The sequence below is a fragment of the Microtus oregoni genome, unplaced genomic scaffold (assembly GCF_018167655.1).
Source record: "Microtus oregoni isolate MIOR12 unplaced genomic scaffold, Mior012 000040F_ref0000088, whole genome shotgun sequence".
Classification (NCBI taxonomy): domain Eukaryota; kingdom Metazoa; phylum Chordata; class Mammalia; order Rodentia; family Cricetidae; genus Microtus; species Microtus oregoni.
The window spans coordinates 1,518,135-1,531,143 of NW_024543207.1; the positions used below are offsets into that span (position 1 = coordinate 1,518,135).

Genomic DNA, 13,009 nt, shown 5'->3' on the forward strand with positions numbered 1-13,009 from the left:
CGAGAATGGGGGGAGCTTGGGGAAGGGGGAGGATTGGGATGAAGGAAGGTTGGATGGGGGAGCACGGAAGCACGGTTCTTAGTTAAGGGAGCCACCTTAGGGTTGGCAAGAGACTTGAACCTAGAGTGGCTCCCAGATACCCAAGCCGAGGTCCCCAGTTAGTTCCTTGGGCAGCTGAGGATGGGGAACCTGAATTGACCCTATCCTAGAGCAATAATGACGAATATCTTGCATATCATCATAGAACCTTCATCTGGTGATGGATGGAGACAGAGACAGAGACCCACACTGGAGCACTGGACTGAGCTCCCAAGGTCCCGATGAGGAGCAGAAGGAGGGAGAACATGAGCAAAGAAGTCGGGACCACGAGGGGAGCACCCACCCACTGAGACAGTGGAGCTGATCTATTGGGAGCTCACCAAGGCCAGCTGAACTGTGACGGAAAAAGCATGGGATAAAACTGGACTCTCTGAGCATGGCGAACAATGAGGGCTGATGAGACGCCAAGGACAATGGCACGGGGTTTTGAACCTACGTAATGTGCTGGCTTTGTGGGAGCCTAGCCAGTTTGGATGTTCACCTTCCTAGAAATGCACGGAGGGGGGAGGACCTAGGACTTACCACAGGGCAGGGAAATCTGACTGCTCTTTGGGCTGGAGAGGGAGGGGGAGAGGAGTGGGGGGAGGGGGAGAAGGGTGGGAGGAGGGGGAGGGAAATGGGAGGCTGGGAGGAGGAGGAAATTTGTTTTTTTTTCTTTTCTTAATAAAAAAAAGTTAAAAAAAATAAAAAAAATTAAAAAAAAAAAGAAAACAGACATGGAGGCACGCATGTGCAATTCTAGGACTCTTGGGGTGAGGTGAGAGGCAGAAGTAGGAGACTCAGCTGGAGACCCATGTAGCCAGTCAACCCGGAGTAGTCAGTGCAGAGACAAGAGAGACCCCACCTCAAAGCAAAGAGGAGGCAATGGTCATGTGACCTCCACATGCATACTGGGGCACAAGTGCCTACACACACACACACACACACACAGTTCACAAGTTATAAACCACTTCAACTAATCTAGACAAAACCAGGCTTCTTTGCCAGGCGGTGGTGGCGCACGCCTTTAATCCCAGCAGAGGGTAGATAGATCTCTGTGAGTTGGAGGTCATCCTGGTCTACAAGAGCTAGTTCCAGGACAGGCTCCCTTAAACAAAAATCATACTGTTTCCAACTGCCTGCTTACAGCTGCACTCTGGTATCTAATTCAGACCTCAGCAGGGTCAAAGCCAGACTCCTCCCTCCTATGCCTAGATTTCCCAGCTCAGGAGGAAAGGGCCATCCACCTGCCTGAGATGCAGAGGACATGTCAGCGCCAACTCCACGTGTGATCGTCATTATTTCCCGCATCTGAACCACTAGAGCGATCTGTAGGGCCCTACTTCCATACCTGCCTTCTCACATTCCCCACCTCTTCCCAAAGCCACCAGCGTCTCTGGCTGGAATGACAAGCTTGCCTCAGGTCTCTTCCTTTACCAATCTGTTCTGCAGGAATCCAGGTCATGACACTCCCTGCTCATACTCCTCTCTCCAGGGCTTAGCCTAGCCACGGCTTGGGAACAAGTCCATGTTGTGGGAACAACACTGTGTTGGGCACCCACCTTCTGCAGGACACTTTACATTGGTAAACTGTCATGGGTTGTTTGAGCCTGTTGAGGAGCTTGTTCTTGAAGGGGGCTTGTACCCCCCATTTCAGAACCAAGTTTGTCTCAGAGTGTCTTCCGTGGCACCTTGTCTGGGGATGAGATGACTACCCTAACGCCATAATCGGAAAGGCAGAACAGCACAAGGGTAAAAACTCTGTGTCCTGGAACATGAACCAATTCCAAAGAAAACATTGTCTACCCACGGGGTAAAATTGCCTACGGTAGGGAAGGGAATCTGGAAGGTCAGCCATTAGAAGCTCAGCCATGAAGAGAAAGTTCAGTCAAGACCCCAGCTGAGGGTCTCAATGTCCCCAGTTTCTGCTGGACACTGTGAGCTCCAGATTTGATGGCGTTATCTCTATATGTTGCCATTTGTTCTTTCTCTTGGAAGCCTCACTGGAGAGGCCACTAATCTCCTTGGCATTCTCTTTATTGGGAACTCCAGCTGGGTGCCTTAAAGGGGCTTCCCCATCTGATTTCTGCTGGATGTTCCGAGTTCACAGTTTAATGATGTTTTGTTAGCTCTCTCTCTCATTTGCTATGTGCTCTTTGACTCGGGCTGGCTATACGCTTAACAGCTTGCTCAGTGAAAAGGACTATGGTTGTCAAAGATCATCCGCTGGATTGCGCAGAACACCTTTATAAGCTAGCCGGTCTAACCTGGGTCCTCTCCTAGGGCCCTTTCTCATTCCTGGAATACCCTATTGCCCCTGCTGTTGGCAGCTGCTTCTGCTGATTCTCCTGAGACCTTCTTGTAGGCTGTTCTTCCAGGACACAGCTCAGCTCACATTACCACCTCTTTAGGGAGCTTGTCTCTGTGACACCTGATATCAACTATCCCAGTGGGTGACAGGCCCTGCCATCTCCCTCTTCCCCTTGGTTTAGTTGGCTAATGGCACCTCTCGTTATCTGGTATTCTATAAGCTTCTTTATTGCTTATAGCCCCTTCTATGCTGGAAATGCCACTGAGACGGGAATCTGGTCTAGCTCACTTACCAAATGGAATTGCTAGCAACTAGAACAGAACCATATTCCGTAAGTGTAGAGGAATTAACCCGTCCAGAGTGCTTATCCACAATCCTACGGTTCTTTGGGCACCACCGAGATAGACATTAGGAAGTTCTTCCAGAAGGGAGACCCGTGTGCTTGCCAATATTCAGAACATGGACACAGATCTAGCTGTAGAGACAAATGAATTCAAAGACAGGCCCTGTCTAGACAGACGGCTTGGCTGTTAGTTTTCTATTACAATGACTTAAAGGGCAATGATGCTCTGAGTTCATGGAGAAAAAAAGCCAAACAATGAAAAACAGGCTGCTGTGGTCTTCTGTCCTAATGTCAGAGTGCTAGCCTTTCCTGTGACCCATGACTACTGTGTGAGTTCACACATGCGGCGTTTTCGCTGAAGCCAGCATGGGGATTTATTTACTAAAACAGGGCGGCACATTAGAGAGCTGCCATGCAGCATTTAAATGGCCTCATTTCTACTGGAAGCCAAAATAGCCTTTTACAACAGCATCTTTGCCCCAAATGTGAGAAGACACATCATCCAAACAGAATTTCACTGCAATTAATGTCTTGGCCTGCACTGCAAACCTATTCTGAGACCATTTGTTTATCCCTTCTTATTTAGGATGATCAGTAAGAAATAAAAAATGTGTGATCACAGTGTCAGGGGCTTAAAGTCCCTTAGTCATCAGACCACAGTGCTCAGTGTAGAGGCAAGAAAACAGCCCAGAGAAAAGCCAAGGAAGCTTTGGAGGTCACAGAGATGTGGAACTGGAGCTAGAAACCATGGTTCTATCTAATCTTGGTGTCTCTGGGCATCTTCTTTAATAAGGATGATGTGGTTCAAGTCTCTTGCCAACCCTAAGGTGGCTCCCTTAACTAAGAATTGTGCTTCCGTGCTCCCCTATCCTACCTTCCTTTATCCCAATCTTCCTTTTTCCCCAAGTTCCCCCCTCCTCCCCTTCTCCCTTTTCTCTCCCCATCTCCCCTTACCCCCATCCCACCCCACCCCCAAGATCCCAATTTTCTCCCCGGCAATTTTGTCTACTTCCCATAGCCAAGAGGACAACTATATGTTTTTCCTTTGGTTCAACTTCTTACTTAGCTTCTTTAGGATCACCAATTGTAGACTCCGTGACCCTTATTTATGGCTAGAAACCAATTATGAGTGAGTACATCCCATATTCATCTTTTTGGGACTGGGTTACCTCACTCAGAATAGTGTTTTCTATTTCCATTCATTTGCATGCAAAATTCAAGAAGTCATTGTTTTTTACCGCAGCGTAGTACTCTAATGTGTAGATATTCCACACTTTCTTCATCCATTCTTCCATTGAAGGGCATCTAGGTTGTTTCCAGGTTCTGGCTATTACAAATAATACTGCTATGAACATAGTTGAACAAATGGCTTTTGTCATATGATAGGCCATCTCTTGGGTATGTTCCCAAAAGTGGTATTGCTGGGTCCAGGGGTAGGTTGATCCCGAATTTCCTGAGAAACCGAAACACCGATTTCCAAAGTGGTTGCACAAGATTGCATTCCCACCAGCAATGGATGAGGGTACCCCTTCCTCCACAGCCTCTCCAGCAAAGGCTATCATTGGAGTTTTTTATTTTAGCCATTCGGACAGGTGTAAGATGATATCTCAAAGTTGTTTTGATTTGCATTTCCCTGATTGCTAAGGAGGTTGAGCATGACCTTAAGTGTCTTTTGGCCATTTGAACTTCCTCTGCTGAGAATTCTCTGTTCAGTTCAGTGCCCCATTTTTTAATTGGGTTAATTAGCATTTTAAAGTCTAGTTTCCTGAGTTCTCTATATATTTTGGAGATCAGACCTTTGTCTGTTGCGGGGTTGGTGAAGATCTTCTCCCAGTCAGTAGGTTACCTTTTTGTCTTGGTGACAGTGTCCTTTGCTTTACAGAAGCTTCTCAGTTTTAGTAGGTCCCATTTATTCAATGTTGCCCTTAATGTCTGTGCTGTTGGGGTTACACATAGGAAGCGATCTCCTGTGCCCATCTGTTGTAGGGCACTTCCCACTTTCTCTTCTATTAGGTTCAATGTGTTCTGACTGATAGTGAGGTCTTTAATCCATTTGGACCTAGAGTGGCTCCCAGATACCCAAGCCGAGGTCCCCAGTTAGTTCCTTGGGCAGCTGAGGATAGGGGACCGGAAATGACCCTAGCCTATAGCAATAATGACGAATATCTTGCATATCATCATAGAACCTTCATCTGGTGATGGATGGAGATAGAGACAGAGACCCACACTGGAGCACTGGACTGAGCTCCCAAGGTCCCGATGAGGAGCAGAAGAAGGGAGAACATGAGCAAAGAAGTCGGGACCACGAGGGGTGCACCCACCCATTAAGACAGCGGAGCTACTGGGAGCTCACCAAGGCCAGCTGGACTGTGACTGAAAAAGCATGGGTTAAAACTGGACTCTCTGAACATGGCGAACAATGAGGGCTGATGAGAAGCCAAGGACAATGGCACGGGGTTTTGATCCTATGCAATGTGCTGGCTTTGTGGGAGCCTAGCCAGTTTGGATGTTCACCTTCCTAGATATGGACAGAGGGGGGAGGACCTAGGACTTACCACAGGACAGGGAACCCTGACTGCTCTTTGGACTGGAGAGGGAGGGGGAGAGGAGTGGGAGGAGGAGGAGAAGGATGGGAGGAGGGGGAGAAGGGTGGGAGGAGGGGGAGGGAAATGGGAGGCTGGGAGGAGGTGGAAACTTGTTTTTTTTTCTTCCTTTTCTCAATAAAAAAAATATTTAAGTACAAAAAAAAATAAGGATGATGTGGGATTCCCCTCTGTATGCTCTAAATATGTTTTATTACCATTGGTTTTAGCCAATGACTTAGCAGAGCAAAGCCAGGCAGGAAATCCAAACAGAGTTATATAGAGAGAGTAGTCAGAGTCAAGGAGATGCCATGTAGTTGCCCAAGAAGCAAGAGGTAACAAACCATGACCTTCATGGTACAATATAAAATAATAGAAATGGGTTAAGATGTAAGAGCTAGCTAGAAATATGCCCGAGACATTGGCCAAATAGTGTTGTAATTCATGTAATTTCTATGTGATTATTCGGGTCTGGGTGGCCAGGAATGAATGAGCAACCTCCGCTCACATCAGGATATACAGAGCACTTTTTGTACACGGCCCTGAGCTAGAACTGGTGACAGGAAGACATATAAGTCTCCGTCCTTCAGAATTAAATAGGAACATGGGGATACCACAAGCTAAATGGTCACTAGGATATGTTGAATTGTCATGTGCCAATGGGCAGGGGGTGGGAGAATGCAGGAACCCAGGGTGAAGAGGCCTGATAATGAGCAGGTTGCCAGAAGGCCACAGAGATCTCTTGCAGGACCTTGAAGGAGGAAGGAAAAGGCAACTTGGAACCTGCACAGAGAGCGGAGCACCCACTGCCTGCGTGGGAGGCTTGAAGAATGGAACTTTCAGAGCTGCCGAGATGGCTGCCTGTTGCCAAGCCTGACGACCTCAGTTTGAGCTTCAGGACCCACGGTGGCAGGAGAGAACTGACTCCTGAGAAGTTGTCCTCTGACAACTTCAGGTGTCTACATTTGAACTGTGGCAAGTATTTGCAGCCGGGCATGGTGGGTACCTGTCACCTCAGCACTGGAGATGCTGAGGCAGGTGTTAGGAGTTCATGGCCAGCCTGAGCTAAGTAGTACCAGGCCACCCAGAAGTGGGTAACAAGTCCTGTTTCCAAAATCAAAACAAAATCGTTAAAAGGAAATGAATTTCCTATTGCTCTGCTAAGAGAGCGCAGAGTGGGAAAGCAATGACTTGGGATTTATTTTAATGTAATATTTTCTTAGAATAAGTAAGTCTATAAAAAAGAAGAACCTGCCAAACAAAATGGTCTGACCGGGCATTGTAGGCCTTTCCTGTAACTTATGAAGTCTCCATGGATGTATTAAATCATTAGTAAAGCAGAAGCGGAATTACACTGACATGTCAACGCTCCTATTATTCAGACGGAATGGAATTCCCCTCCCCAAAGACTTAAGAGGTAAGTAGCTATTTTCTGGAAATTCCATTTTGGCGTGACCTTGGTCTCAACTGTGCTGGAGGAAAAATAAAAAAACCCACTCGCTGCAGCCCGAGAACCCAGTCAGTCTTCACAAAGGGCTATGCCAAGGGTTGCTGATGTGGAGTTGGGGAGTTTTGAGTGAAACTCATCAGCAAATGCTCCAGCAAAGAAACTTCTGGGTTGGTGGGTGGTAGCACAATCCCTGAAGCCCATTCTCACTTTCCAACATCCACAGTGTGACCGGAGTCAACCCTCAGTCTGTGCATTATGAATCCTTAGAAAAACCCCCAATTGCAGATGACAGCTCTTTCCTTCTAGAAAAAAAGATGTGGCTTGGAACAATTGTCCCACACGGCTGAAGGGATGATGGCGCAGAGGGTAAAGGCACTGACAACCTGAGTTCAGCCCCTGGACCACGACACGTGGGAGAAAAGAACTATCTCCTTCAAACTGTCCTCTGTCCTTGACCGCGTAGTGGCAGGCACAGCTCCCACCGCAAATAAAAATGTGCAAAATGTAATTTTAAAAAATGTTCCTAATAGTAATAGATTAGAATTTGCAATTGGAAAAGATATTTTTAAAAATCTTTACACCTTCTGGGTCATTTTACCTTGAGCTCCAAAAGCAGGCAAGAGGGACTGTGGTATACAGAGTCTTCACAGTCTAATCCAGAAATTCAATTTAATGTCTCTCTCTCTCTCAATTAAAGTGAGTGGGGGATGGGAGCTTTCCTATAAGTTTGGTGTTTTTCTTTTTCATTTTTCTTCTTCTTTACAAATCATCCCCAATTATTTCCATCCTATCCAGGACATTAAAACCATTTTTTTTTCTTTAAAGACTGTGAGATTCAACCTCCTTTGGCACCCAGACCCTTGAAACGATCCAGGAAGCCAACACGATCCACCTGGAAGTTTTCATCTTTGACACTCTGTGGAGACACAGTCTAATCCCCATGGGGGGAAAGACCATCAAGTGAGAGCATCCAGAATACTAGTGCTCTTAGTGCTGGGGTGGCATAGTTTATACTCTTGTTTAATCTTTAGACCTCCTGGGGGAACCCCAGAAAATGAGCAGAAGCACTGACGGTTTTTTCTCATCTGTTCCTCCATCCAGCCACAGGGAACGCTGCCTCTGTCTAAAGCTTTCTGTGGATGAGAGAGGGGTCATTTGTTCTGAATCCTGCCTTAGCAACCAGGCACACCTGGCCCCGCCCCCTGGGGGACCTGGCAGTCACCCCACATGCAGGGCAGGTAGTACCCTGTCCCTTTAAAAAAAGGAACTCTGCCTACTTCTCTCTGTTTCTTCTGTTCCTCCCTTTCTCTGCATTTTTTTGTCTCTCCCCCTTCTCTTTCTCTCTCTTCCTCTCTCTCCCTTCCCTCACTTCTTTCCCTTCCCCCAATAAACTTCCTGACTTAAGCTGTGTGCATTGCATGTTTGGTGGTTTGGACGCACCTGCCAAGGTCTAATCTCACGCAGAATCATAACAAAACTATAGAAGGAACTGCACCAAAGAGCCATATGAATCCATTCGCTCCCAGGGCTCGTTTTCTCAGCACCTAAACCAGACACTTCCACACCTCTTCTCCACTTCTGCCTTTCACCCCCCCTCCAGGTGTTTTCCGAGTCAGAGCAGCCAGTCAGCGCCCACTCGGGAAGCTATCGCTTCCATAACACCCTCTGCCAAGAGGATTCATGTCCCAGGCATGTCCGCCCTACAGAAACGTAACTCCTAAGAAAGGATGCCGGTGGAGACAACCTGAGATGGAAGTTCACCCACCCTAGTCCCCTTCTCGCTTCTGTAAGGACTGATCTCAACCGTGACAGAGAACGCACTCAGATGAGATTTCGGTAAGACGCTGCTGTGTGCCGCTGGAATTTACCAGTGTAATAACATGATCTCATAAAAATAGCGCCGGCTTTGAACTGTTAAAAATAAATGCAGATGCTTCCCCGTGCCGGCCGCCCTTCCTGTGTCACGCTGAGCCTGGGACGCCCGCATTATCATCTGCCACCAGGAATCTTTGGCCTTGAAGTAGCAATTTCTCTGTGACAGTCGTGATGGATAACCAGGCAGCGCAAGCAATGCTTTATCTGGGCCTCAGAGGGCTCAAATGTTAGCACACAAGGCTTCAATTTTCCACTTAGGATCACTTCACCGGCTCCTTAAGTGGGATAAGACTTGAACTTCTGTTGTTGGTAAGGCTCTGATCATTTATCTCGATGAATTTGTTGCCTTCTAAGTACAAGGCTATCTTAGGTCTACTTTTTTTTAAAAGTTGAAAAGTGATTTCAACAATATTTATGTTAAACTTCAGATTCTAGGACCAAGGAGATAACTGCTTGTTATAATATATACTATATTATATAGTATATATAATATATAATATAATAACAGTAAATGCTTGGCTTACAAGCATGAGGACACAATTCCAATGCCCAAAGTCCATATAAAAATCTGGACATGGTAGCATGCTGGAGAATGGGAGTTAGGTGGATTCCAGGGCTTGTCGTCCACTCAGCTTAACCTGTCTGGTGAGATTCAGGCTGCTGAAAGACACAAGGTGGAGGGCACCTGAGGACTGATACCTTTCATTGTCCTCTAGCCTCCACACACGTGTTCATATGTATGTACATGTATGTGCACGTACACGTAGCCCCCCACATGTTCCTATGTGCACATGCATGTAAATGTAGCCTCACACATGTCCATATGCGTGCATGCATGTACACGCAGACCACACGCGTGTTCATATGTGCACATGCATGTAAATGTAGCCTCACACATGTCCATATGCGTGCATGCATGTACACGTAGACCACACACGTGTTCATATGTGCACATGCATGTAAATGTAGCCTCACACATGTCCATATGCGTGCATGCATGTACACGTAGACTACACACGTGTTCATATGTGCACATGTATGTGCATGTAGCCTCCTCACACATACTCATATGTGTACATGTACCAACACACCAAAAGATGGACAGACAGGCAAGCATGTATGCATGCATGTTCAGAAGAAAGGAGAAAAAACAAGAGAGACCAGATTCAATGACCCAATGGCACCTTACCCGAGCCAGGCAGTCACTCGACTGGAAGTCTGTCTTGCCAGTCTTTGAGGAACGGCGTTTGTCATTGCTGGTGTCCAGAGGAGCTTCTGTATTTGGAATTTTGAGTTCTGCCCCTCTGTCCCCTTCTGAGCTCTCCAGATGGGGTCCAGCCGCATCCTTGAGAGAATGCGGGCCACTCTCTAGCTCAAAGGCATGGCCATTTCCGAGTTTGGGGTCTGTGCTGTTCTCCAACTCAGAATTGGGGTCATCGGTCACATCACAGCTGCTGCTGCTCTTGGGTTCTTCAGGGGCCTTGTTGATAGGGGGTCTAGAAATGACCCCAAACTTTCTTGTTCTTTTCCCCTTCTTGGAAGTTTGGTCACCCAGCTCCAAGGTAGGTGCCTCTCCCAGTTCCGAGCTGTTGCCGCCGTTGCCATTGTAAGTCAGGTGGGCTTTGTGCTTGAAGCGCCGCAGCATGATCAGGTAGATGAAGCCGCCATTCCAGCACTGTTCAGCCAGGTAACTGTAACACACAGACACGTGCGGTTAGATGCCAGCTCTTCCTGGACAGTGTCAGCATCCAACCAGGACCTGGTGACTGAAATCCTGGCCAGGGGACTGAGGCACTACACCTCACCATATCCCACTGTTGATACTGAAATGATCCCCAATAATTCAAGCAAACAGAAGACCCCACAGACTTGAAACTTCTAATTTATCTCTCCTAGAATCAAGAGCCCAAGCTGGGTTTTTCTACAGCAGAGTCAATCCCAACATAGTATTAAAAAAACTAAGATTCTTTTTATACTGTTTGTTTTGCAGTGCTGATGAATGAATCCAGCACCTCGTGTATGCTAGGCAAGCACTCTACCTCCAGTCCTTAAAAAAAGAAAAATTCTTGGAGGTTGGAGAGATGGCTCTGCAGTTAAGAGCACTGGCTGCTTTTAAGAGGACCCAGGTTCAATCTAGGACCCACATGGCAGCTCACAACTGTAACTCCTGTTATGGGGGATCTGACACCCTCAGACAGACATACATGCAGGCAAAGCACCAGTGCTCTTAAAAGAATAAAAAGTCAATAAAAAGAAAATTTTTGTAGAAGTAAAGTCTATTATTCCTTAGCATAACAGGGCAACCATAGTTGACAACATTTAGTTGTATGTTTTAAAGTAGCTAGGAGGGGGTTCTGAGCATTCCCAAAGAAAAGACCAATCCTGGAGGTGACGGGTACCAGTTACCTTGATCCGATCATTATGACGTGTATTTGAAAATCCCACTTTATATCCTGCAGGTAAACATGATCATGCATATTTAAGCAGGCGAAGAGACTGAACCAAAATATATCCTCCACTATGCAACAATCTCTTGCACTAGAGTTACACACCACTCCCATCTGTGTGATGGGGATACAATCCCCAAAGCAAAGAACAGATGAGGGGGGGCTGGCTGGAGAGATGGTTCAGTTGTCAAGAGCACTTGTTGGTTGTGCAGAAGACCTGGGTTCAGTTCCCAGCACCAGCTGAAGCCCACAACCATCTGTAGCTCCAGTTCCAGGGAAGCCAATGATGTTCTGACTTCTCCAGGCATGAGGCACGTACAGGGCCCACATACATGCAGATGGACAGAACACTCATACACATCAAAAATAAAATAGATTGAAAAAAGATATAAAACAGGCTGGAGAGAGTATGAGTTCTGATTTTAGACTGAGAAGGAAACGTTCAGTTCGATAAGAACTTCTGCCGGCAGCAGATGCGCTGAGAACAGGCCCAACACTGAGCACGGACGTGGCATTCATGTGTTGCTTGCTAAGGAAGCACTGGCAGCCACGTGTGGGTTTTTTCTTGATAACGGCTCTAGTTTAGGCTGCACATAGCATCCATGGACTGCCTTTCCAGAGCATTACATTTAGAGGAGAAAAAGATGTCGGACAAGGACAGACAAAGGCATCAGAAACAACCAACCAGGATGGTTGGAGGAGTAGGGACCCTCAAAAGAGAGAAGACAGGTCACAGCTAGTCACCTTTCTGTAGATTTGAGGGTCGGCACATATGAAGACGCGAAGACAACAGAACTGAGAGAATGCGCGCAAAGTGCGATGCAGTATCTACCCCGGAGCTTCAAGACTAGGGAGAAAGGAAGCAAGGAGCTGTTGGTATTCAGGATCTCAGATCATTAAAGCTACAGTAAAGACTTCCTCAAAGTCAGGAAGTGAAGACACACTGGACCTGCCACTCCCCAAGAAGATAAATATATACAGATTCCCCAGAGATCCTGGGGAAATGCCTATACCGCTGGAATTTTGCCACCTCCTACACATCACCGGTTCCCAAGCAAAGAGTGTCAACAACTAAATCCTTCATAAATCCAACCTGCTTCTGGCCTTCCTATGCATACAAAAACAAGACAGACAAAATAAAAAAAAAGGTCTAGAGGCTATGTGGCCTCCATCCTCAGTAGGCGAGAAGTAAAGAAAGAGGCTTCAGAAGCGCACGGAACCACCTGCTCTCTCCCCAGGCAGTGCTGACACCTAAGAAGAGGATCGTGGGTAAGCAGACATTAAGATGCCCTTCTGTGATTTTGTCACCAGGAAAAATCAGATGGGAAAGCCGAGCTGTCATCATGTGGGAAGGAGGACGGGCCATCTTCCCTGTCATCTCACCGTGAGCTTCCATGTCAGCAACACGCTGGTGTCAGAAAGGGAAGACGTAGTGACTGGATTGCTAGGAATATGCTCTAAGTCCAGTCGGAAGGATCTCCACACCAAATAGTCAGATCAGTGCCATGGTACTGGGGATATTCGCTCTCTATCTCTCCCACAGAGACACACACACACACACGCACACACTCACTCACCCCCTCTTTCTCTCTCTTTAACACACACACACACTCACTCTTCTCATGTATGTATGTAGGATATATGCTCTATACACAGATATTTTCTTTAGTACCAAAAAGGCTGCCCCATTGTTTTGAAGCACAAGGCCTACAGTGTCTTTCTCCATACGTGTTCTCACGGATCTCGTGGGTGCTCCAAGAACCTTGGAAGGTGCCCCTGATAGAAACAACATTTGACTTGTCTACAGGGTCCACGCTGGGCAAAACTATAAAGCCAAAAATAGTTTATCTCCAGTTTTGCCCCATCTCTCTGCCTTCTTCTGGCTTCCTGGCAATAAATAGCACTTTGACACCATACGGGAAC

At 46.9% G+C, this 13,009-nt stretch overlaps 1 protein-coding gene across 4 annotated transcripts in view; it reads right to left on the bottom strand.

Moving 5' to 3' along the window:
* The window catches only part of Pdzd2 (PDZ domain containing 2), a 358,456-nt gene that overhangs the window by 89,134 nt on the left and 256,313 nt on the right, over positions 1–13,009 (bottom strand). For all 4 annotated transcript variants that reach the window (XM_041632042.1, XM_041632040.1, XM_041632041.1 and 1 more), the window contains one exon: positions 9,829–10,330. In XM_041632042.1, the coding sequence (XP_041487976.1) occupies positions 9,829–10,330 (502 nt within the window). The remainder of the gene's footprint in view (positions 1–9,828; positions 10,331–13,009) is intronic.